The 27,744-nt window shown below is 41.4% G+C and overlaps 1 protein-coding gene and 2 pseudogenes across 1 annotated transcript; 1 reads left to right on the top strand and 2 right to left on the bottom strand.

Moving 5' to 3' along the window:
- Window positions 1–7,263: 7,263 nt before the first annotated feature.
- Window positions 7,264–14,540, bottom strand: LOC121755052 (annotated as a pseudogene).
- A 6,334-nt stretch (window positions 14,541–20,874) lies between these two features.
- Window positions 20,875–24,086, top strand: LOC121756510 (annotated as a pseudogene).
- Window positions 24,087–24,374: 288 nt separating this feature from the next.
- On the bottom strand, window positions 24,375–26,746 carry LOC121754473. Its single transcript, XM_042149823.1, has 6 exons — window positions 26,628–26,746; window positions 26,512–26,552; window positions 25,392–26,367; window positions 25,209–25,312; window positions 24,949–25,126; window positions 24,375–24,763 (listed from the first exon to the last, which is right to left on the bottom strand). The coding sequence occupies exons 1-6, from the start codon at window positions 26,740–26,742 to the stop codon at window positions 24,375–24,377; spliced, it is 1,803 nt and encodes a 600-aa protein (XP_042005757.1). The 5' UTR covers window positions 26,743–26,746.
- Window positions 26,747–27,744: the final 998 nt, after the last annotated feature.

Here is a 27,744-nt window from a genome sequence, read left to right on the forward strand (position 1 = left end):
AGGAGTTCATTCTCTTGCTTCAACAAGATCTTATCAAAGGTCTAGAGAGCGAACCTTTTCATAAGTGTGAGTCATGCTTAGAAGGCAAGATGACCAAGAGGCCTTTTAAGGCTAAGGGCAATAGGTACAAGGAAGTACTTGAGCTCGTTCATTCCGATGTATGTGGACCAATGTCTACGGAGGCAAGAGGTGTTTTCGATACTTCATCACATTTATTGATGACATCTCGAAAATTGGATATGTCTATTTGATGCGTCACAAGTCAGAGTCTTTTGACAAGTTTAAAGACTTTAAGACTCTTGTGGAGAAGTATCATGGAAAGAATATCAAAAGCCTACGATCTGATCGTGGAGGCGAATACCTCAGTGCCAAATTTTTAGACTACTTATCGGAGTCGGGAATTAAATCCCAACTGACTGCGCCGCACGCCCCAGCAGAACGGCGTGGCTGAAAGAAGGAATAGGACCTTGTTAAATATGGTTCGATCGATGATGAGTTATGCACGTCTGCCTATTTCGTTTGGGGACATGCCTTGCTTTCTACAAGCCATATTTTAGACAATTTACCATCAAAATCCGTACCTACTACTCCTTATGAGTTGTGGACTCGGCGCAAGCCCAATCTAGCACATCTCAAGATTTGCGGTTGCCCGGCTCCTGTAATGGAAAAGGATCCAACTAAGCTAGGATCAAGGATGGAGGTATGTTTGTTTATAGGATACCCCAAAGGACGAAAGGTTATGAATTCTTTAGTCTCCGAGACAAGAAAGTCATTGTGAGTACTCACACGACATTCTTAGAAGAAGACTATGTAATAAATCATAAACCCAGAAGTGGAGTGGCTCTTGATGAGCTAACTTCTGTCACAAGTTCCATTAACCAAGAACGAGTACCAAGTGTACAAACAATTCCCGAAACTTCAACTTCTACTCAAAATATTGTAGTGCCGCGCCGCAGTGGGAGGGTCTCGCATGAGCCCGACAGTTACATTGGTTGGGAGAATCTATGGATCACTCCTCGGACAGCAATGTATTAGATTCCTGGAACTTTGCGGAGGCGCAGGGATATGTCGATCATTGCGAATGGGTGAAAGCAATGGATTCGGAACTACAATCTATGATAGACAAAGACGTCTACGATTTGTCCGTCCTACCCGAAGGTTGTACTGCCATTGGGAGTAAGTGAATATATAAACGTAAACGTGGACCCGATGGACGAGTTAAAGTCTTTAAGGCAAGACTAGTGGCCAAGGGTATACCTAAAATGAAGGCGTCGATTATGACGAGACCTTCTCCCCAGTGGCCATGCTCAAATCGATCCGGATACTATTGTCTATTGCAGCTTATATGGATTGGATGTATGGCAGATGGACGTTAAGACTGCGTTTCTAAACTGCGGTCTTGAGGAGACCATCTACATGGAACAACCCGAAGGATATGCCATAAAGGGCAAAGAACACATGGTTTGGAAGCTTAAGAAGGCCATTTGTGGCCTCAAGCAAGCATCTAGATCGTGGAACAATGTTTCGATCAAACTGTTCGCAAGTTTGGGTTCGAAAAGTGTCCAAGTGAAAGCTGCGTGTATAAGAAAGTTGATAAGTGGAATGTGGTGTTCTTAGTTTTATATGTAGATGACATTCTTCTAATTGAAAACAATAAAAAGATGTTGTCATCAGTACGAACATGGTTGTCGAACTAGTTCGAGATGAAGGATATGGGAGACGCGAGACACATCCTCGAGATCAAGGTTCTTCGGAATCGAGAAAAGAAGATGTTGTTCTTATCTCAAGAACCTTACATCAACACAGTACTTAGTCGTTTTAGCATGCAGGATGCCAAGAAAGGTTTCTTACCTTTTAGACACGGCATCCATTTATCTCAAGAGATGTGCCCTAAAACGTCGTCTGAGATACAAGTAATGAGAAGGATTCCATATGCTTCGGCAGTTAGATGTCTCATGTATGCTATGCTTTGTACTAGACCTGATATTTGCTTTGCTGTTGGCAAAGTGGCAAGATATCAGTCGAATCCGGGCCAAGGACATTGGACTGCCGTAAAGAACATACTCAAGTACCTTAAACAGACTAAGGACTATGCTCTAGTTTACAATGCAGTCGAGCTCTGTCCTTTGGGATATACTGACTCAGACTTTCAAGCTGATCAGGACTCGAGAAAATTTACTTCATGATATGTGTTCACCTTAGGAGGTGGAGTCGTAATTTGGAAGAGTATGAAGCAGAAATGCATCGCGGACTCTACCATGGAAGCCGAGTATGTGGCCGCTTCGGAGGCTGCAAAAGAGGTTGTATAGTTCAAGAACTTCCTTATGGATTTAGGTGTGGTTTCGAATCTGCCCAAGAGCATCACCATTTATTGTAGAAATTCTGGTGCTGTGGCAAACTCGAAAGAACCAAGAGCTCACAAAGCGAGCAAACACATTGAGCGGAAGTATCATATCATCAGGGATATAGTGCAGAGAGGAGACATACAAGTGGTCGAGATTGCATCAGAGAACAACCTGGCAGATCCTTTTACAAAGGCTTTGGCGGTGAAACCGTTCGAGTGCCACGTTGAAGGGATGAGAGTTCGACTCATTCAAGACCTCAACTCGCTTTCAGTATAAGTGGGAGAAATTTTAGACGTGTGCACTACCACTTTGTATACTCGAAAGCTGTTTTGAGTATAAGTGGGAGATTGTTAGAGTTTTGTATACTACAAATCACCTTTCGAGTGATTGGATACTGTAAAACTCTAATTGTTATTTTCCAATAAATGCAACAGATTATTTTTTGTCATAATGTTCTTATGTTTTACATTTAATGGTTGTTTATTGCATATTTAAATGTATAAGCAAACGTAACAAAGTCTAAGTCTTTGTTTTAGTAGACCGGTTGTGGGCATCGTCCAATTTAAGGTAACAAGGTCAGTTCTAAACAAAGAAAAATAAGAATTTCACAACCTAGATAGGCCTAGACTACCTATCGCGAAAGGTTGCAATGCCAGTCCGATTATTTCTAAGCCTTATGACGTTGGTGTGGTATAGCACTGAATGAATCTAACAGCAAGACGAGTCTTTATGCTATCTACTGAAAGACGATGTCTTGATAATTAATTTCTTAATCAATGTACGTTAGCATTGAGCATACGATATTGAGTATCTAATACTTTAACTTACCAAAGGTGCGGGTTTTTCGTAACCCAACGATCCAGGTATATTGGATAGTGGCGATCATTATCTAGCGGTGCTAGGATTGCTATAGCGTTGAATCGTGCGCGAGGAGAGTCTCGTTTTGATAACATCCACAAGAGGAGCTCGAAACAAGGTTTTATTATTTGGAACCTAGCTAGTTGGAATTTAATTACTCTGTGAATAATAAATAAGAGTTTGTTGCTAAGTCCACTCTTGGAGATTAAAATATATTAATTAATTATGTCCATAGAAGAAAATAATTAATTAATGGATGTTTATATCTTAAGCGCGGGAAATAAATTAAATGCAATTAAAGGAAACCCGGAATACTTGTAATTTCGGATTTGGAAGGCAATGCAATATTACTTTTGTAGTGACTGCTTGTAATATTCCAATATAAGCTTATATTAAATTGTGGGTTCAATTTAATTAGTAAAAAGCTAATTGGGTGAGGCCTGTTCCAAATTCTTCCTTAGATCCTTGACTGGGCCCAATATGCGACTTAATATAAATAGGAGAATAAAGGAGACAAAAAATACAATTATTATGGTTGAGAATTTTCGTCCCCCTCAAAGAAAGAGAGAGTTCGAAATTTTGCCTCCTCCGTTAGCTGAGTTCTGACTTCGTTATTCAAGTCCTAGTACGTTGGTGAGATTTGCCCACACGAATATCAGCGTATAGTCCGGGACACCAGTCAGAAGGTCCGAGGTCGAGTACTGAAGATCTTCACGTGGAGAAGACGCAAGCCATCATCGATTCTTGATTGAATCAACAAGGTAAATTGGTTAATTCCGTAGTAAGCATGTTTTAGGGATTTTATATGCTAAAGCATGTTTTAATTCAAGTTATGATCATGATAATTATGCGAATTGAATTTGTCTAAATAATCTGCTAAATAGATCAAATTTATGTGATCGGTAAATTCATGCACGCTTCCGCTGCCAACTCCTTCAAATCCACCCACAGATCTTAATATTTGGCTTCTATACATGATAAATTAGAAGATCTTAATATTTGTCTTCTATACATGATAAATTAGATGTTTCTTATATTTGTATTTATGCGTATCGTTGGTTCAGGTACGATGCGGCTGGCAGACCCGGCCACACACTTATACAAAAGTGCACTATGGCAATCAGGCAGTTGGCCTACGGAGGCGCGGCAAACATGTGGGACGAGTACCTCCACATCGCCGAGACGACTGCCCTGGATTGTCTGAAGTATTTATGTCAGGACGTCATTGAAATATTCCGTGATCAGTATCTTCGAAGCCCTACCCCTGAAGAGTGCCAGGATCTGATGTTGATTCATGGGGAGAAGCATGGGTTCCCCGGGATGTTGGGCAGCATAGATTGTATGCATTGGGAGTGGAAGAACTGCCCCGCTGCCTGGAAAGGGTTCTACACGACCGGCTACAAGGGAAAGAATCTCACGATGATCCTCGAGGTCGTAGCTGATTACCAGCTGTGGATTTGGCATGCATATTTTGGGGTAGCCGGGTCTAACAACGACCTCAACGTCCTCAACTCGTCGCCCCTTTTCAACGAGCAGTGTCAAGGCGTCGGTCCGGCCATCAGTTTTATCGCCAACGGGAACCAGCATGATATGGGCTACTACTTGGCGGATGGGATATACCCTAGGTGGCCCGTCTTTGTGAAGATAATCAGATGCGCATCAGATGAGAGGAAATCCTACTTTGCAGAACGGAAGGAGTCGGCGCGCAAGGACGTGGAGCGCGCATTTGGTGTGCTCCAGTCTCGATGGGCGGCAATTAGGGCTCCAACACGTTTGTGGCATGTCGACTGCATTGTTGATATAATGTACGCTTGTATTATCCTGTACAACATACACTACTAGAAAATTGGCTCGTAATGGCACTTAAAATTGTCACTAGAAAATTACTGTGCTGACACTTCATCTATAATGGCACTTGATGAAGTGTAGCACCGGGTACCTGTAGTAAGAGGTAGTGTGTAGATAGTACATCTATGATGACACTTTTTATGTTGAAGTGCAGTAACAATATATTATAAAGTACAGTGAAAAGCTAGTGTGTAGATAGTACATCTATGCTGGCACTTTTTATAAAGTGTGATAAAAAAAAGTGTAGTGAGAAGCAATTTTTCTAGTAGTGATAATTGTCGAAGATGAAGGTGTACAACTGACTAGTTGGGCCAATGACGATGCTAATGAAGCCGGCCCAAGCCACGGCGTGGCCGCCCCCAACGTACGAAGGGGGGTATCTCACTATGAAGTCGGCCGCCTCAAGGCACATGCCGACATGCGCCAAGTGGATGCTCATATTCGACTTCAAAAGGATTTAATTGAAGAGTTGTGGGCGCGGAGGACTGCACGTCGTTAGATTTTTTTTAATTAATGTAATTTTATTAATTAATGTATTTTTTTAATTTAAATATTATTATTGAATTTTCCCATGTCGTAAATTTAATTCCGTATTTTGTGTGATTGTTAATTATTTATTTTTTATAATTTTGTTTATTGTGGCTAGCCTATTGCTTGTCCAGTTGCTTGTCCTGATGATGTGGCAGGAGGAGTTTTTTGTGCTGATGATGTGGCAGGAGGAGCTTGTGGCTAGCCTATGGCTGGCCTATTACCATTGGAGATGCTCTAACATCATCTAAATACAAAATACAATAAGAAGATTATAAATATAAAGCCTCAAACAACAAATTCTCTAAAACAGATCACATCTAAAAAATTTCTCCATATCAATGAATCAAGTAAATTAACTTATACCAAAACAAGAAAGGACTAACCTTGATTAAATTTCCCCAATAATCATATAAAAAAAGTAGAATCTTCCACAACAAAACAAAGGACTAACCTTGATTACAAAATAGTGACAGATTCATATAAATCTGGAGTTGCTTATTCTGCTTTGGAATTTAAAAATCTTCGTGGCTAAATTATTATCTAAATAAAAGTAATGGTGGTTCTGAAAAAAAAACATGTTTCCAAATTGATAATTTAATACAAAGCCTTTAAATGGACATCGGAAGTAGAATGGGGCTTTAGAGCATCCACAACCGTGCTCTTGCCAGCGAGCACGGTTGTGGGCCCGACACCACTATTCTGTCTGCTCTCTGTCAAGAGCACGACACCCACAGCTGTGCTCTTTCGCAAGGACGAGCACAATTCAATTTAAAATTCAATTAAACAAAAACATTTCCATAATATTAAAATTCATTAAAAAACCACAATAAATATTACAAATTACAAATAAAATAAAAAAGACATAATTAAAATCCTAAAAAATACTCCTTCCGTCTCGGACTACTCGCACATTTCCTTTTCGGCACGGAGATTAAGGAATGAGTGTATAGCAAAGTCAACAATTGCGGCTGTAGGTGATAATTTTTACTAAAATTGGAAAGAGTGCAAATAACTTGGGACGCCCAGAAAGGAAATAAGTGCAAGTAGTCCGAGACGGAGTGAGTATAAATTGCATAATTAAAATACTAAAAATTAAATATTACATAATTAAACTCCTAAAAATTAAAAATTACATAATTAATAGGTGGATTTATCTTAACACGCTATAGGCTATACCTTCTTTATATTTTTTTTTCCATTATATAAAGAAGGTATAGCCTATAGCGTGTTAAGATAAATCCACCTATTAATACAACCACCAGTTTTAATGTGTTAACTTACTTTCTCATTGCCATCTCCTGTAGCATTATTGAATTTTTTGCAAAACGAAAAATTATGTTATGAAGGATTCCTACTCTTTACCAATAGTAGTACATATATATTCATTTATTTTATACTCTTTTTGTGTGATTATTATGTTACTAATTATGTGATCTTATCATAGGAATCACATTTCTCAATAATCTAGAGCCTAAAATAACTTCATCAATCATCAAAGTTTGGTATGTTCGTATATTTGATACGATCAAACCTGGAGACAAATCAAATGTTGTCAAAGTGGAGAGAAGAAGAACAAGAAATTGGTCATCAAGCAATTAGTTCCGATGTTTTTGTTAATGTTTTTTTCATGGATTCATTCTGAGATTGTGCATATCGAGGGGCGAATAGGGAACGTCGGTTCCGGTCATAGTCCCTAGAAATACTTGGACAAACGAGAACACCGATGTAAAAGAGAAACTGCAAATGAAACTTTCTTCATAAGCATATAAGCACTGACAGGTTTCAAACATTATCATCACACAACAGCATATAATGTACAGACAGACAAACAGTTATAACCTTGTCTGATTTCCTCTCAAGGATCTGCTTTTCCAGCAATTTCCTCATCTCTGGACGCATATTCATCTTCCGTCAGTTCTTCGTCACTAGATTTTTCATCAGGGGCGACCCCTGCTGCATCGGTGGGCTTCGCATATTTTTCACAGTACTCTGACAAAAATTGATGTGTGATGAGTCTTGTATGAAGTTATTATCGAAGAAAAAGGAAGGAATGACAGCAAGATACTAAACTACACAAGTTTCATTCATCAAGGCGAGAAAACTGTGTAACATAACATAGCACTCCAACAAGTAGACAACCACCATAAATGAAAGATTGTGGTTGTCCATGAGAAAACTATAACACCTAACTTAGCGAGATAGCAACTACAGAAAAACAAGAGAGCATTTAATGTGAAAAGAAGCAGCAACTTCAATATTTTGTATTTACCTACGGTTGATAGATAGAGAAAAATAAACATGACCTGGGAGTTAAGATGTAGATGCAAGCAATATTCACCTAGGCTAGGTAATACATATTTCGGTATCATGTATTTCGCTAGTTCGACAACCACAAACACAGGCTATTGTCCCCGAAAATCTCTTATGTTGATTTGCATCTCCCCCTTTTCTTAGTCCAGCATCAACATTCCCATAGTTTTCATTATCACCAACAATCTTCCGACTACAGTTTCATAGTTTATACCTCATCATGTGTGTGTGCGTGCGGGCCCACCCTCTCTCTCGCTAATTTGAAGCAGTTTTGTGCTCAGTTTTGAATAATGTCCTGGTGCGGAATTGGGGTTGCCGGAGCTAGTGACGGCCACCGGAATTGCACCGATGCAGATAGAGCTCGGTGAACGAAGAGGGGATTGAATAGAAGAAGAAATTTGCATTAATATGTCATGAATGAATTACAAATGAAGTAGAATTCAGCTTATATAGCTGAATTCCTAACTATCAGCTTTAACAACCGTAACTAACTTTCTAACTAACTCTTTAACCGTTCTAATTCTTTCTTTTCACTTCCATCATAACACTCACGTCAGCACCTCTTAATGACTCACTTTCATGCACCAAACGTCCCCCCCTCAAGTAACCTTGCCCTCAAGGTTGAAAATGAGGAAATCTCTCGTTGATGTCGTGTAAAAACTCCCATGTAGCGTCCTCTGGAAAGGAATTGGACCAATGAATCAAGACTTGTGTGGCAGGTTGGTTGCCTCTCTTCACTAAACGACGATCTAAAATTTGAACCGGTTCCATAAATGTGGAGTTACCGATGGTAGGAAGAGTGCCGTGAAGTTGAGAAATTGGACCAGCCTTCTTCTTCAGTTGTGAAACGTGAAAAACCGGGTGAATTTTAGCCTCTGGTGGAAGAGCTAGTTTGTAGGCAACCTCTCCAAATTTATCAATGACTTTGAATGGACCAAAGAAACGAGGGCTAAGTTTGTGGAATTGCCTGTCGCGTAGAGTATTCTGACGATACGGTTGTAGTTTTAGGTAGACCCAATCTCCTATAGCAAAGCGGCGGTCCGATCTATGCCGATCATGTTGCTGTTTCATGCGGCGTTGAGCGCGTCCCAAATGAAATTTAAGCACATCGAGCATGGCTTCTCGAGCTAACAAACTCTCATTGACATCATGAACGGTTGAATCTCCATGAAAATAGGGAATGTGTAGTGGTGGTGGATAGCCATATAGAGCCTCAAATGGGGTGGTCTCTATTGCCGAATGAAAGGATGTGTTGTACCAGAATTCGGCTAAGCTGAGCCATTTACTCCAGGCAGTAGGTTGATCCCCACACATGCATCTGAGGTAGGTTTCCAAGCAACGGTTTACAACTTCGGTTTGGCCATCGGATTGAGGATGATATGCCGTAGATAAATGTAGTTCCACCCCCTGCAATTTGAAGAAATCTGACCAAAATTGGCTCAGAAAGACCTTGTCTCTATCACTAATGAGTATAGTAGGAAGGCCGTGGAGCTTAAAAACATTGTCAAGAAAGACTTGAGCCACAGATAAGGCTGAATAAGGATGTGTAAGTGGCATGAAATGAGCATATTTAGTTAATCGATCAACCACCACAAGAATAGCCGATTTACCATGGGATAGAGGGAGGCCTTCAATGAAGTCTAAACTGACTTGGGACCATGCAGCCTCAGGAATAGGTAATGGTTGGAGTAATCCCGGAGAAGCACTATTATCATACTTAAACCGCTGGCAAGTATCGCATTCTCTAATAAAATTTCTGATATTCTTCTCCATGTTTGGCCAGTAAAAGAGGGAGGAGAGTCTCTTGTAAGTAGCTAATACACCAGAATGACCTCCCGAGCTCGAGTTATGGAATAAGTGGATAATTTTGGAGCGTAGGTCCACATCATTTCCTACTACAAGTCTGCCTTTTCTTCGCAGCTGACCCCCCAGCCAAGAGAATTTAGTAGCAGCAGCAGGATTGTGTTGAAGTTCCTGTATTACTTGCTTCAGAGAAGAATCTGATTCCCAAGTAGCTTGAATTAAGGGATAAAGATCATCCGAGACAGTGGTTATGGCCATACAAAAAATTTCTGATGAGTGCACCCTAGAAAGTGCATCAGCCACCACATTTTCCACACCTTTCCTATATGTAATTTCAAAGTCGAAGGCCATCAGTTTGGATAACCAATTGAGCTGACCAGGTGTTGTGAGCTTTTGCTTCATCAAATAGCTCAATGTCTTGTGATCCGTTCTCACCTCAAAAGTTTTGCAGCTCAAGTAGTGACTCCAATATGTAACTGCGAAGACTATAGCCAATAATTCCTTATCATAGACAGAGAGGTTCTTATTCCTTGGTGATAAGGCCTTGCTGATGAAGGCAATAGGATGTCCCTCTTGCATCAAAACCGCACCAATTCCATAGCTTGATGCATCTGTTTCAATAACAAATGGTAAGGAAAAGTCTGGTAAAGCTAGGACAGGAGGTGAGATCATAGCTTGTTTAAGCTCCAAGAAAGCTCTATCAGCCTCATCATCCCAATGGAAAGCATCTTTTCTGAGAAGATCAGTGAGTGGTTTACAGATAATGCCAAAGTTTCGGATGAATTTTCTGTAATACCCTGTAAGACCAAGGAATCCTCTCAATTTGGAGACATCAGTTGGAGTAGGCCATGTTTGCATAGCTGAAATCTTCTTTGGATCAGTAGCTACTCCCTTCTCCGAGATAATATGACCAAGATACTCAATTTGGGGTCTAGCAAATTCGCACTTGCTAGCCTTAGCAAATAAAGAATGTTGTTGGAGTTGTTGGAAAACCACTTTAAGATGATCAAGGTGAGCATCCAGATTGTTGCTATACACCAAGATGTCATCAAAGAAAACCAACACAAATTTTCTCAAGTAAGGTCGAAATATGTCATTCATCAATCCTTGGAATGTAGCTGGTGCGTTGGTGAGACCAAAGGGCATCACAGCATACTCATAGTGGCCATCATGTGTTCTAAAGGCCGTTTTAGGAATGTCTTGGGGCTCCATACGGATTTGATGGTAGCCAGCTCGAAAGTCGATTTTTGAAAAAACAGTGGCTCCCTTGAGCTCCTCCAATAATTCATCAATGAGGGGAATTGGGTATTTATCTTTAATAGTGGTCTTGTTTAGCCTTCTGTAGTCCACACACATCCGCCACGTTCCATCTTTTTTCTTGACTAAAACCACTGGAGAAGAAAAAGGACTCGAGCTGGGCTGAATAAAGCCCTGTTTCAGAAGCTCAGTCACTTGCTTCTCAATGATGGATTTCTGTAAAGCCGAGTGTCTATATGGTCTGGAATTGACAGGAGTAGCATCAGGTAGGAGAGGAATTCTATGATTATGGGAACGCATTGGTGGTAAAGTAGTTGGCTCAGTAAATATAGAACTCTGTTCTTCCAGAAATGACTGAATATGATGAGGGATAGGGGAATCCTTTTCAGTGTGCTCCTGTCCCATAGTGAGTAGTTCAGAATGACCTTCATGCATCTGGATGCAGCAAAGTTGAATGCCATCCTGCTGAGTCAGAAGTTTATGCATTTCATTCTCTGATACAGTGTGAATTACCTGATCAGAGGAGCCTCCTCTCAAAGAATGTTTCTTCCCATTCAGAGTAAAATCCATGGTTAGTTTCTTAAAATTCCAGCATATATCACCCAATGTTTCCAGCCATTGAATACCAAGAACCATATCACAACTTCCAAGAGGTAGAAGTAGCACATCAGTGGAGAACATAGTACCTCTCAAGGACCATCTCAAACCCTTACACATAGACTTACATTCGAGGCGATTGCCATCAGCAACATCAACAAACACAGGATTCACCCCAACTAGTGATAATCCCAACTTCTTAGCCGTTTGCAAGTCCAAAAAATTATGAGTACTCCCCGAATCAATAAGAATATGAAGAGCTTTTCTGCCAATTCTGCCTGTAACTCGCATGGTTCTAAAACCTCGGGCAGATGAACCATTGATAGCATGGATAGAGATTAAAGGATTTTCATCTTCACCTAGTTCCTCAATGAACTGATCATAGTCACTATCAACAGCATGCATACCATCATCAATCTCTAGCAAATAAAGCTGTTTTCTAGCACATTTGTGACCTCTCTCAAATTTCTCATCACAACCATAACATAGCCCTTTAGCTCTCTTATCTGCCATTTCTTCCTCAGTAAGAAGTCTCTTAGATTTATAGGCAGGAGGTGTAGGAGTAGGTAGTAAAGGGGTAGAGTTGTGTGTTTGTGAAGGTCGAGCATCATAAGTGTTAAATCTTTTACTAGGCTGATTAGATCCTTCCTTAATCGGTGAAGACATGTCTTGCAAACGAGCTAAAGCATAAGCATGCACAAGTGTTTGAGGCATGAACATTCGAACCGCTTTTTGTACATAGGATTTTAAGCCATTAATGAAGTGGCTCACAGCATAAGATTCAGATATGGAGACACGTCCCAAGAGTAATTCAAAGCGGTCATGATAATCAGAGAATGAACCTGTTTGTTTTAAAGCGAGCAGCTCTGTCATCGGATCGCCGAGTAGTCGATCGCCAAATCGACCTTCCATTGCTTGCAGAAATAGAGGCCAAGGCGTGGCCATCGCCTGATCCTGGTACCTCGACCAATTTTGAAACCATTGCAGTGCTCTGCCTTCAAAGTTGATCACGGCTAGGCGAACTTTCGCCTCCTCCGGAGTCAGATCAACTGTGAAGAAGTGATCGCACCTCATGATCCATCCGGCCAGATCCTCACCCGAGAAAATAGGGAAACCGACCTTCGATTGGCGAGTAGCGAAGTAAGGTTGACGTTGAGGTGCGTTTCCTCCAAATTGATTGTGATGAATACCTCCAGCAGGGTGATTTCCATGAGGATTCGGTATGAATCGATTGAGAATCTCAGTGTGTTGAAGTTGCAGAGCGAGGATAGCTTCACGTAATTCCCTCACATCTGTATCTCGAGCTTTATCAGCATTGTCGCGGATTGAATCTTTCTCCTCGCGGCGGCGATCAGATTCAGCGACTGTTGCAGAGAAGTCGGCTAGAGCGGCTGCGATAATCTCCTCCACGCGACGCATGTCGCCGGAGCGCGTTTCCACCATGACAGGCGAAGGATCGTTACGACTGATACCACTTGGTGCGGAATTGGGGTTGCCGGAGCTAGTGACGGCCACCGGAATTGCACCGATGCAGATAGAGCTCGGTGAACGAAGAGGGGATTGAATAGAAGAAGAAATTTGCATTAATATGTCATGAATGAATTACAAATGAAGTAGAATTCAGCTTATATAGCTGAATTCCTAACTATCAGCTTTAACAACCGTAACTAACTTTCTAACTAACTCTTTAACCGTTCTAATTCTTTCTTTTCACTTCCATCATAACACTCACGTCAGCACCTCTTAATGACTCACTTTCATGCACCATGTCCTTACTGGTTATACTTTGGTTTTTTGGTGGTGCAATCATGGTTTTAATAATTCATTTTATAGATTTCAGATAAACTCTAGCATAGAGTAATTATCCCACGTAAAACATAAAACTGGTTTATTTGGACGATGGAGTGGTTCATAGAGCATGTGAGAAATAATAGATTAACCATAACCAATGCCCCAATAAACTTTTATATCAAAAATTTTGTGCAGCAACCGTGGTGAAGTCCATGATTGATGAGTGATAATTAATTGTGATTTTAGCATATATGGCTTCATCGTATAAAGATAATAATAACCGATTATCCAATATGAGAATCGCCGACGGGGATCATCTGAACTAGAATGCTTCAGACCCCAACTATCATGTGATTCTTAAACATGGTAACCACTCACGTCAAAAGAACCATTTTTTAACAACAATAATCAGATGCATGATGCACAGATACTTGATTCAGATACATGAACGGCAATGGAAATCGGAATCAAGTTAGCTAAGAGAGTAGATAAAGAAACTGGAGCAACATACAGCTATTCCAGACCCACATACGAAGCACATGTTTACGCTGTATTTCGGTCCTAGTTCTCATGCACCCAACCATCCACTCAGTTCTCTTTTAATCTATATATATTCACTCGTCTGTATAGGTAGCATCATCAGGTGAGGCATCTTCTAGTCAAAATTATGCTTACAAATTTGTGCCAAAATTATACATCGCGGTCACGCATCATCAAAGCTGCTGCCTCTCCATTTAAAGGATCTGATGGATTCGGGTATAAAAGAAGTTGTGGAAGAAACACTTCAAACACATTCACTAGGTCTGAAAACACAAATAAATTGATCAAGCAAAAGATACAAACAACTGTCAGACACCAATAGACCCTTAAAGATGCAGCAATAAAGCAGTCCACAATCAACAGAGAGAGAGAGAGAAGACCTGTTCGACTTACCAAACATGGGACTCCATGTCTGATTGATTACGTCTAAACACACAGAACCTCAAATCAAATCAAAACAACGCCTAATCACAAATCCAAATAACAATATAAAATTATAAGAACAGAAAAGGCAGCCCAAAATCAGCTCAAATAAGCAGATGGATCATCAAAAAATAAATTCACAATTAGAAAATAATTACTTTCTTTGGGTCCATTAAATTGCACATGAAACTCCTGCATGCCATCATTGATCATATCCACCTTATAGTCAGTCATCATCCTAAACCAAAAACGGAAACCGAAATCCACAATCAAACATATGCAAAAATTATGGGCTTTTTTCCACAAAACTATCTCCTGGGAGCTTGTATCCGCCGTTTGTACGCAAGAAAAACAATTCCAGGGAGGGGAAAGATGCGAGAGCAATTCGCGTGTTTTCTTAAAACACGCATCGCGCTAATGCGTGTCTGCCTTATACACGCAGCAGGCTCATGCGTGTCTGACTTATACACGCATCGCGCTAATGCTTCGGCCTTCATTCACACAGCGACCACAACTCACACTCAGCACGAGACCTTGCTCCCAACATCTCCAGCCGGCGAAAAATAGAAGTGGATCCAACATTTTGCTGCTCTCATTCCTATTTAAGTGGTGTTATGTAATTTTTGACCATTAATTTCGATTATTATTGGTATTCCCTCCGTCCATTTGTAGTAGATGAGTTTCATTTTGATCACTCATTTTGAAAAAATTATAATAAATAGTTAAAGTAAAGAGAAAGTAAAGTAAAAAAAGAATAACATAGTTAAAAGTCTTTTTTATATTAATCTTTCTCTTATTTTACATTTTCTCTATTTTAATTATTTATTATCGTTTTTCCAAAACAGGTGCTGAAATGAAGCACCTCTACTACAGAGGGACGGATGGAGTATATGTTAGTTGGGTATATATTTAGGGTTCATGGTTTGAAATTTGGGGTTGAATTATTGAATTTGGTTGAATTTGGTGTTGAATTATTGAATTTGTTGTTGAATTTTTTTAGAATTTGGTTCAATATGTATTCAATTTATGTTAAATTATTGAATTTGGTAGTGAAATTTTGTTGAATTTTGTGTGAAATTATTGAATTTGGAGATTTTCCCTGACTTGACTTCACCATTTCAAAAGTAATAACTTCCCTACAGTCTCTTTCCCAAGCTTCAATTTTCGTTGTAAATCAAGGTAATAACTTCCCATTCCAATCACTATTTCATTCCCTATACCTAAAATGAAGGGCTAAATTTGGGGTATTTCACCATAGGTTGGAGAACGAGAAGGGCCGAGCATACCTTTTTTCTAAATTGATGAGTTTGTTATATTTTTCCTAATTTGATTTTGGAATTGGTTCCAATTAGTGAATAATTTTTACAAGTATAATTAGTTTATTTTAAAAATATAGACTTACTTTAAAAAAAAGATATGCAAGTAGTACGTACTAGAATTTGGGAGGCAATCATTTTTATTTATGGCATTTCGTAACGTGTGTGATATGAAAATACAAATGAGAAAATTGTATAGAGTTTATGCTGGTGCCATTTGTTTAGAGTTTTTATTGCTTTTGATTTATGGTTAGAATATCTAAATTTGATTTGTATTTGTATAGACCATTTGCTTTTACTGCTGGTGCCATTTGTATCAAAATTTTGCTTTATAATTAAATATGTTAGTTAATTGTTGATTTTATTAGGATGTCGCGTTATGGACCAAAAGATCATTCTGTATTGCATTATCAGCATTCACATATCTCGCAAGGCATGGTGATAAGGCTCATTTCATGCATCGGTTTAAGGGTGAAATACATGCTACTTGATCGGTTTATCGCGCAAAACAAGTGTTGTGCAGAAATACCACTTAACCAAGGCAGCAAGGCCGAACTGATCAAGCAAGTACAAAAGGCGATAAAAGGCCAAGAATCGGGGGAGTTGATCAAGGGGGAGCGATCAAGCAGTTAGGTGGGGACCGTTGGCTTCTAGAAGAAGAACACGTGAGGAAATGAGTTGGATACAGCGCACCATTCTGTTATCAAGGACGACGTTCTAGAAGGGGACACGTGCTGGAATATGAGACGCAAGGACGGAGCTGAGTCACGAATCTGTAACCAAAAAGTGTCGTCATTCTAGAAGAACAGCACGTAGCAATCAATGAGTCGCTCACTCTCAGAATGAGCGAATATTCCCTGTCAAGATCGTTATCCAGCTGGCGGTCGAATCGAGCTTATAAATAGAGGGTGTGCCACCACAAGAAGGCATCCGAGACTTTACTTTCCGTCTAGTTTAGCTTAGCTTAGTTATTTAGCGTAGTTCAGCTCTCTAGCTTAGTTTAGTTCAGCTCTCTAGCTTAGTTTAGTTCAGTTCTCTAGCTTAGTTAGATAGCTTAGTTTAAAGGGCGACCGAAAGGGAGCGCTGCAGAATACTCATTTCTGTTAGCGTTATCTTAAGTTTCCCGCTGAGATTTTTCTCAGTTTTTATCGCTTTCTTAGATTCCAAAGTGTTAGCTTAGTTTAAATTTCACGTTGTACTTAGCTTTTAGTTTAATCAAAGTTATTTTCGCTTTTAATCCGCGCATTTACTTTTCTGTTATTACTTGCAATTCACTTGATCCAGTAGTTAAATTTTCATTGATCAAGCTAGCTAGTTTAATTTTGTCTAGATTAAAACCAGTAGCTAAAAACTCCAAAGTTAAAGTGTGGCAGCAGCCAACCCCCCTGTTCACTACTCACACACTCGACACACCAACTTCTATGTGGGATCGACCCCGAACTTGCCGCTTTACTGTTAAAGTTGTACAAAATTGAGAGTTATAAATTACTTTGGCAAGGCGGAAAGGGAGCAAAATTGGCCGTTGTCGCTGACGACTCAGGAATCGCTCTCTACACGCTCATGATGAGAGAGAGCCCACACATGCCATCGCCGCTACTCCTGGAATGCGGACCATCGCAATCGAATCAGGAGTACTGGTCGTTTTGTCCCATTTCTATGGCTTTTCGAAGGAATGTCCGTATGCTTTCCTGGAAGAATTCTGCAGATACTGTGATATTCAGCCCATGCCAGCTGGATCCACGTCCGAAGATTACAGGCTTAAGGCTATTCCCTTCGTTTTCAAGGGCGATACGGGTGCCTGGCTATCAAGGCTGCCGGAAGGATCCATCAGGACGTGGGCTGAATTCCGCATGAGATTCCTGGATCGCTTCTTTCCAGCGTCTAAAACAAGTGCCCTGAAAAGGGAAATTACGGAGGCGAGGCAAGAGTACGATGAAACCCTTGGCCAGTATTGGGACATATTCCAAAGTTTGCTTCAAGCATGCCCAAATCACAAAATGGAGGAGAAGGAAATATACTCTGATTTCTACGATGGACTCACTGTGGACAGCAAGAACGATCTCAACCTCGCTGCTCAAGGGGACTTCTCGAAAACCGCATTTAGCCAAGCCAAGAATATACTGGAAAGATTAATCGAGGCTAAGCGGTCGTACGAAACATCTCGAGGGCAGTACAGAAGAGGAGCAGTGTACGCAGCTGAGGCATGCAACGATGAAAAGCTGGAGGCTCAATTTGAGCAGATGGAGAAGAAACTGCTGGAAGCAGTAGAAAAAATGAGACCGCCGCCACCTCCTGCACCGAAGGAGACACAGTATGTGCCGCAGCCGCCACCGCCAGAAGAGCATCATTACTATTACTGCGAGTTTCCCCCTGAGGTAGAGCAAGTAAACGCCGTAGGCCACTGGAACACAAATGGCAACTTGATCCAGGGGAAGCAGAGAGACGCTCCATGGAGGGACCACCCCAACTTCAGATGGATTGATCAGAATCAAAGCCAACCACAACAGGTACAGCCCTCTGACGGGCAGTCCAACTGGCCAGCTTGAATCTTGGATAGACCAAACACTGGAGGGAATAGAATGCAAGGAGGTCAGGCAGGTTGGTCAAGTGGACCTCAAGGGAACCGATCAAGTAGAGGACAAACTAACTGGTCTAGCCAACAACAGGAAGAAGAATGGGGGTACCAACACCAAGCCACTCAGTTTATCAACCAGGGAAGGCAGCCGAACAACCAGATGGTCATGTACATCCCACCACACCTACGGGGAAATCAACACCCGGGAAATCGACAGTACAACCAGCCGCGATATCAGCAATGACGCTAACACGGCTTCGCAGCATGGTCAAGGAGTTGTCGTTTCTGCACGTCTCGTCCGCCTTAAGATCGTGTATGTCATGCCCTATATCTAAAAAAAAAGGCGATGCCACTATATTTTTTAACTGCCAAAACCCTTACCTAATGGACGGAACAGATATAGTCACACCTCTACTACGTATATCAACATGCACGTGCATCCCTAGGTCGAATCGAATACGTCACAAATCATAGACAGTTGAGGCTAGTTTCGAATTATAACTAGAGGCTGAGTTCCTAGCCATGTCTGTATTCAATTTTATTTGTTTTCGCACGGCAAAGTCCGTGGGTACAGTAAAGTAAACACCGGGTGCAGTTACCAATAAACAAATTACAACATAAAAATCAAATACAACTTAAAGTTTAAAAAATTAAAAAAAAAACACACAATTAAATCCTAAAAAATAAACGTGGCATAATTTAAAATACAATTTTTAGAGAAATAAAAAAACTACTCCCGCGAAATCATCCCTCGAAGGCGGTGGAGGTGCACTAAAGCCGGTAGGAGGCGGAAGGCTAAGTTGGGTTGCCATAAAGACAATTCCGTTCCACCAGGCTGGCTTGGTACTGGGCGGGCGTAAAGCCCGAAGTGTCCGCCATTGTGGCGGTCATGTACATGGCCATAAGGGAGTTCGAGCCTCCCCCGAGCCGAGCTCGAGCCAGCCTGGCTTGATTCGCCTCGGCCTTTCCTCGCTCTAGCCGCCTTTGTCCCTTGCGGCTGACGACGCCCATGGGAGGATCCCCCAGTATCGCCGGCCGTGCCCTCAACCTCCTGCGAGGCACCCTCTTGTGCGCTGCTGCCCTCACCGGCGTCACCAGACGAGTATTGGCCACTCGCCGTGTGCTTCATACGCTTGGAGGTTGAGCACGAGCTGGAGCAGACACCGCCGGCCCACCTTTCCTCGTCCTTGACGACCTGCCAAACATCAACAAATTTGAATTGTTTGCCGGTGTCGTCGTGGTAGACGCGCAAAGCCGACCTCAGAATGTCGGCGCCCGTGGATCCGCTTTGGTACTGAGCCGTTTCGTTCGTGTAGATGCCACAGAATCTTTTGACCTCTCTGTCGACTCGGTCAAAGTGAGCGCGAAGCATCTTATATGTGTGGCGGCGGGACCCCTTCGGCTTAACCTGGTGGTAGGCCTCAGAGACCTTTTCCCAGAAACACTTCCGGCTTTGTTGATTCCCGACGATGGGATCGTATGAAACACGGATCCAGGCGTTGTACACCGCCATCGTTTCTTTGCTGCTGTACGGATGCCGGCCTAGATCCTCCTCCTCTTCCTCCTCCTCGCCCTCCTCCGCCTCTGCCCTGGAGCTTCCACCCCCTCGGCCTCCTCCCTGCCTCGGCCTCCTCCCGGAGTGGGTTCAACGGAATAATCCTCTCGAGTCTAGGATAATCCCTGCGAATACCGCGGGGCAGAGGGACGGGTGTATGCATCCACGTCAAAATTGGGTGGTTGGTACCCCCGGCGTCGACGAACCCTGGGTGCCCGGCGTCGACGATCAGAACCACCCAATGTGTTGTACATGCTCCCCCAGTCGCCAAACACGTTGAGATCCCACGCGCCGGAGCCGCCATTGCCGGAGTTTCCGTCGCCGGACATTTTGTGATGAGATGTTAGATGAAAATTGGAGAGGAAATGAAGATGATTTGGTGAGAGAAGATGTGTAGTTTTATGTGAAATGAGGATAAATTATGAGTATTATAGAGTAAAAAAATAAAAAATAATAAAAAAAATAAAAAAACGGCTAATTAAACGGTAATATTACCGTTTACATTTTTTTTAAAATTCGATTTTTTTAAAAAAAAATGATTTATTGCATCAGCGTGACGATGCCCACTCGCGGGCCAGCGAGTGGGCGTCACGCATGGCGCCTGGGCGCGCCAGGTCGCCTCGGCGCGTGGCGAGATGGCTCGTCACTCGTCACGCCGTGACGAGACGCGGGACGGGATCGGGACGGGCTGGGGACGAGACGGGGCGCCGCAACGCGTATCGCCGCCGTCCCGTCACCCCGTGACGGAACGCGGGACACCCGCGTAACGCGTTGGGTGCCCTTATGATTTCACCAAGTAGCGTCGCGCCGCCGTCCCGTCCCCCTGTGACGGAACGCGGGACACCCGCGTATCGCGTTGCGGGTGCCGTTATGATTTCACCAAATTATCCTTGGGATTGTACAAGTTGAATTGAACACTCATCAATCTATGTAAATTTCAGAGCACTGTGGTCCCTAAACCACCTCCTTTTCTGCCAAAATTTGATAAGTCTTTGCAGCCTTTTGATGATTTTGTATATCTTATTCTCAATTAAAGATGGTCAGCCTTTCAAGTTTGAATCTTTCTTCCCATCATTACTAGATTTGGAAATTTGGTTATCCACCATATAATCCAGGCAGAGAAAAGGGTCGGAGCTCAACAATGGCTACTGCAAATCAAAATGGTGTTCCAGATGATCTCAGAGAGCAGCTTGCTCTTGCAGTTAGAAGCATCCAATGGAGCTATGCAATTTTTTGGTCTTTTTCTGCTAAACAATCTGGGTAAAGTTTTGATCTTTACTTTCTAAAAGTGCAGAATATGGATATTCTTGAAATTCAGCTTTTTCTACTTTTTTTTTTCCCATTTTATCCAATTTCATGGAATGAAGTGTTTACATGATTGCATTTAAACATTCTTGTTTGAGGCGTTGACTTGAGAAATTTGTACCTAAAGATAGTTATTTTTGGTGGGATTTTAGGGCGTTGGGGTGGAGTGAGGGGTACTACAATGGAGATATCAAGACTAGGAAAACAGTTCAAGCTGTAGAGTTGAACTCGGATCCACTGGGATTGCAGAGGAGTGATCAGCTGAGGGAATTGTTTGAGTCTCTTTCATTAGGTGAAAGCACCCCACAGCCTAAGAGGCCTACAGCTGCATTATCCCAGAAGATCTCACTGACACTGAGTGGTATTTTCTGGTGTGTATGTCGTTCGTCTTCAATGTCGGCCAAGGGTAATTCTCTCTGCTTCACTATATTCGGTGTGATCAATTGATTGAACTGGAATTCTGTGTGAAGTAGTAGAATGGAGTAAGGGTTGTATGAGTACTTTGTTGCTATGTGATTTTGTTGTTTGAGTTTTGGACTTGATTTGGTGTTAAACTTTGATGGATTAGGAATTTTATGAATACTTTGTTGCTATGTGATTTTGTTGTTCTTGAGTTTGGACACAATATTATGTTGGAACTTTGATTTGTTACAGACTCCGGTACAAGAAACTTGTCCCACAATGGTTGTGTAACACGACAACTTATACACAAAATGGGATCTCTCCCCTGATAGGTTAGGTTAGGATTTTGAGATGAGTTCTTCTATTTGGTTTGTAACAAGGGGTTTGAGTTTTTGATTTCAAGAAATAAAAATTTCGAGTGTTGACTTCATATGATGGTTCATAGACCTTTCAATTGAGTATAGAGCATTTACCATGTTGATTGATTGGGATTGGAAGGTTGCCTGGAAGATCGTATGCAGAGAATGAGATGATCTGGCTGCGGAATGCTCATCTTGCAGACACGAAACTCTTTGCTCGTTCTTTGCTTGCGAAGGCAAGTGTTAATGTTTATTAATTTGTTATAAAGGCGGCTTTAGGTATCTGGATATGCCATTTGGTAGGTTAGTGGGAATGTTTTCTGACTATTCATTGCTTCTCTTTCTATGTGCTTGTCGTTATGGCGGCTGCTTGATCCGCGTTGCTGTTACCAGAGTGCATCTTTGCAGGTACTAAGGCCGAACTCCAAACCTTAATACCGAACTATGATATGAACAATGTTTGTGTTTATACAATTCCATGTTCTTTGCAGACAGTAGTGTGCTTTCCGCATTTGGGAGGCGTGGTTGAGCTCGGAACAACCGAACTAGTATGCACTGTGAAATTAGCTCTTTCTATTTATGAACTTCATATGCATATTAATATTGTTGGTTGTGTATGTCTTATGAATATGCTTTTCTTGAAGGTTCCGGAGGATCGGGGTCTGATTCAGCACATAAAAAGTTCATTCTTGGAGAGTTCTTCCGATACTGTCATCAATCTGAGCCACGACCTTGTCTATCAAGTGCCCGATCACTCTAATATCCCCGAAAACAATCTTGATGAAGTGGAAAGTGTATTCTCCTGACACCAGCTCGGATGAATTTGCAGACAATGTGCTAATAGAGGGATCATGTGTAGCAGACGGCGCTGATGGAGAGGCATCCCAGTTGCAGAGCTGGCAGTGCAAGGACGACGCTGTCAGCAATGGCACAAACAATGCCACGAGCTCCAGTGACTGCGTGTCTCAGACTCATGGGAAACCGGAGTTGAAAGCCCAAGAATTTGATGGGAAGAAGTCGAGTGCTGCTAATTGTGTGCCGTTAGTCAAGAATGCAACCAGCAGACATTGCCTAGCTTCAATGGTGGTGGTGATGTCCATTACCACAGTGTGCTTTCAAGCCTTTTGAAGAGCTCCCACCAGCTGATTCTGGGGCCTTACAGAAATGGTAAAAGAGGACGAGCTTCATCAGCTGGAACAACAGAAAATCGAGCCCTCGATTGCTCCAGAGTGCATCGCCACAGAGGCTACTAAAGAAAGTGCTCTTCGAAGTAGCTAGATTGCATGAAAATGAATCTGCCAAAAGCAAGGACAGATGTGATGACCGCTCTGTACAGCAAGAAGGCGAGGAAGTCGACAAAACCATGTCCTGTCCGAAAGGAAACGGAGAGAGAAGATAAGCGAGAGATTCGCCATTCTTGGATCATTGGTTCCATCTGGTGGCAAGGTAGTTAAATCTTTGGTCTTCAGATTAGTCCCTCTCGAGAAAAAAAACACGTTGTTGTAACAAGATTTTTTATTTCTTCAACTTTGGTATTGCAGGTTGATAAAGTATCATTACTTGATCACACAATAGAGTATCTGAGAGAACTGGAGAGGAAGGTGCAGGATCTGGAAGCGTACAAGGAAGCAACGGAACGAGAATCTACCACACAGAGCAGGGCTCACGATGCCATGGAGAGGACTTCGGACAACTACGGACACAGCAAGCTTGGAAGCATCACAAAGCTACTCGGGAACAAGAAGAGAGCTAGTGATGTGGAGAAAACTGCACCTGAGAATAAAAGGGCTCGGTCGAGCTCATCGACAGACAGCATAACCATAAGCATCACAGACAAGGATGTGCTGATTGAGATGAGATGTTCTTGGAGACAGTGTGTATTGATTCAAGTTATGGAAGCTTTGACTCAACTGAATCTTGAATCACAATCTGTTCAGTCTTCCAACACTGATGGGATTCTCTCCCTCTCTATCAATGCCAAGGTTTGTTGAATTTTAGCATTATTTAATTTTGTTGGAGCTAGTGAAGAAAATGTTGATTTTGGTTATATGATGTGCAGAGCAAGGGAGTGAAAGGGGCATCAGCTGGTGCAATAAAACAAGCTCTTCAAAAAATTATCAGAAAAATTGAAGATCATGCTCTGATTTTGATGTGGTTCATTTATTTGTTGTACAGGGTTGTATAAATTACTAAAATATTTAATTTTTGCAGATAGTTGTGTAGTGTTCTTCTCAACAAATGATGTTAGTGAATCTGTTAATTTTCATTTTATTTCCTTTCTACTTAGGTAAATTACTTGCAATATACATGTGATATAAAGGTCATATTGAAATAAAGCACTACAAATATACTTCTAAATCAAGAGCTAAGCTCACTAGTATTACATCAAGAACTGATTCCTCCAGAATATATTCTGATATGTGAAGGATGATCTGGTCTGTTTCGGGACGAACATCGGGCCACGATTGATGGCCCGATAAATCTTGGGCCACAACCTGGTTTAAGGTCCTTGCCTGTGTTTGAGGAAGCAGATAGAACTGAGCATCTCTCTTGATCTCATCAACTACAGCTTCTTCCAGTGGAAAATAACAGATTCTTGGCTTTGCAAATGCTGGCCAATATGGAGATAAAAAGTGGGATCGCTTGCGTTTCGAGCAGGACTTCATTGATGTGATTAAATAGAAGCTTAGTGTCGAAGTGAGGGTCAAACTGCAGAAACTGGGCTTGATCCAACAAGGATGGATGAAGCAGATGTTGGGAAAGTAGCCTCATTGCTGAGAGCTGATCCCAGTTTAGAGACGAAGCTTCAAGTATCAAACGAACGTAGTTGGAGACCGTGTAGTCTTGTTCGTGTTTGCATGGATCGTATTCCGTTTGTATAACTTGTGAGGGAAATGCTAATTTGTGCTCCTCAAAGTGAAGGCGCTTCGGTTTTAGGGTTCCACGAGCTGCAAGATGGTTTGACAGAGCATTAGTTTGTGGATTCTATTACGGGACGTTTACTATTCATGATTGATAAGTTACAACATGATTGAGTATTTGTATCCATATTACAATGTTTACTTCAACAGTAATCTAATGGATATGAATCAAGCAAAATTTGCTCAGTGTGTGTGTGGATCTTGTTTCATACCTGATTGAAACGTCATGTTCGATGGACTGCTGGGGTCTTCTGCGAAGAACTGGTCGAGGACCGAAACCGGGCTTTGATATTCTTCTTGATTTTTGTTGTTGTCACTCATTTCTAATGTGGGACTAGATGGAAAATCATCTGCTACATCTGAGAATGTCTCGTTCTCTAAAATTGAATCCTGCATAGTAAAGAAATATCAAGAATAATGATGCAAATTGATGGCATATGTCTAGACTAGAAGGAGATGAAGCTACACTTACCATCAAGGAATGCATTAACTTGATCTTGGAAGGTCTTTCTGTATTGCTGATCACTGCTGCTTCTGTTTGATGAACGTCATCCATTCCTGCAACGTTAGGCATATCTGCAGAAACGCAACTGATTCAAGAAACGCGTGTTTGATTGAAGCATACAAAAACATGCTAGAACAGGATATCACCTACCATTGAACTTGATGTATGGAGATTGAGTGATCCTTTCTTCTTCGACGAGAAAGGAGCTTGTACTACCCGTCGTGTCACCACATGGACTCAGATAAATGCTCTCCCTCGAAGGACTGATCAAATTCATTTCAGCAGAGCCAGAAAAGTATAGGCTTTCCCTTCTTGGGATAAAGCAAGACTCCATTTCTAGTGAAGACATAACCCTCCATGGATTTTGCAGCCTACTTGTTGCAGCAACATCCACTCCATGTTTCTCAGACAATACATCTCTTGAGACGTCTATTTTCTTGCGCGCAATTTCAGCCTCTCCGGCCACAGCAGGCTCCCTTCCCACCTTCATGAAGGCTTCTTTCTTGGCCACCTTTTCCCTTGCCTTTGCATTAGTGTTAGTATTCAAAGGACTATTAGTTTCAACTCCATTATAAATGCAGTCATATCCGAAAATGGATCTGCCGTGGGGAAGTCTAAACGTAGGCAAATGGTCTGAATCTATTCTTCTGTTGCTTCCAAAGGTGTGCTTCAGCTTCCTCTTGATCTCTCTGACAGAGAGAGACGTTACTCTCGATCCATCACCAGCCTCCCCTGATGAGCAATGACAAGCGAATCTTCCCGAATGCTGTCTCTTTTGAAGCCCAGGCTTGAGAGTTACTGCTTGTTTCTCAGTTTGAAGACTGTTGATGCAATTCTGAGGCAGGCAGTATGACTCGGACAACAATTCCATGACGAGCAAGTCCTTGTCCGAGCTCAGAACTTCCAATGCACTAGAGAATGGCTTGGACCCGAATTTTGCCCCAAGTTGTGCAGCAGGGCGTTTGTGGTTAGAGCTCGTTGGATCATCCGACTGACACAAGCACGACTCATAAAATCTCAGGCTAGTCTCGGTTGCTAACTTGTGACTACTCTCCATTAGATGATCAATTTGTGCATCTTCTTCTGGTGTTCGACCTCTACTACTCGTTGCGAATTCTGCTCCATACTGATACAAAAACACACAATGCAACATAAGGTTTTGGTAGAAAGATCTCAACAGGCATCCGAAACATCGCTACAAGCAGCAATGAAGGTTAGAAAACATCGGTCAATCAACTGTTTTTCTCAGTAGGAAACTACATATGCTTACTTGAATTTTTCGACATTCTTCATCAAAGCTCGTTCGATGAACTGCTTCATATACATGTAAGGGAAATGATCAATATGAGCTGAAAATCGAGCAACAAATAAATTTAGGATTCTTACCTATCATCTCAGAAGAGAAGCCATTTTGGGAGTCAAGAACATAATAGAGTGAATGCATACACTTGAATTCACATCTGCTTTTCACACCTTCTTCTTCACTAGTTGTTGTTGCCATCACTATCAACTTGTGCATCAACCTAAATAACTGCAAACACAACAATAAGTAAAACACAAGCTCTCAAGAAAATCCCAAGAAACTATATATGCATTCTTGCAAGTAAGTTTGAAGAAAAATATATTGCTTTTTGGGGGGTGGTTTCTATGAGTTGGAGATGTGAGATTAGGAACGAAGAAGAGGAAAAGAATATAATTTGTTTGTATGCAGAGATTTGTTATTACTAGAAGGAGCATTTAATTGTGAAGGTTGTGACATTTGTGAGTATGGCCACCATCACCAAACAAAGTTTTTCGTTATGTTTTTTTTTTAAATCTTTAAAAAATATAAGGTAGTTGTTGTTGTCTTACTTTTTTGTCTCCCTTCACATTTTATTTAGAGGACAAGACACTTGTGACTATATTGACATAGGATTTCTTACCATATGTGATGTGGCTATGTCTGGTGTCACATTCAACTCCAACTATCAATCACTATATATTCTAACCATGGTAAAATTTATGTGGTTGACGGTTCATGCGTTTCTGATAATGTGAAAACATAACTATCATGTTTAGATGAAGCAAAATCTAACACAACCGACTATTATCTTTTTTCAATTGATATATGAATCGGAATTTAAAGGTCGCGTTATAGTGGATTAGGATACGAGACCTTTGGCCTAAAGCATTAACCATTCTACCACTAAGTTAAGACACAACATTACATTATGCATATACCAAGTGAGTACAATATGAATAGTCCATCCGTCCTATAGAAATATGCTAATTAGAATTGACACGAGTTTTGATGTGTAGTTGGTAAAGTAAGTAAGAAGAAAAAAAGTAGTTGAAATTGTGTAATGGATGGTGAAGTCCATAAATGATAAAGTAAAAGAGAAGAAGAATAAAGTTACCACAAATAAAATATAGATTATTTCTATGTGATGGACCGAAAAAAATGACTTATTTCTATAAATAAAGTTAGTATAATACATGAGGAAGATACACATTAAAAGTGTAA

This window comes from Salvia splendens, chromosome 11 (genome assembly GCF_004379255.2).
Source record: "Salvia splendens isolate huo1 chromosome 11, SspV2, whole genome shotgun sequence".
NCBI classification, from domain to species: Eukaryota; Viridiplantae; Streptophyta; class Magnoliopsida; order Lamiales; family Lamiaceae; genus Salvia; species Salvia splendens.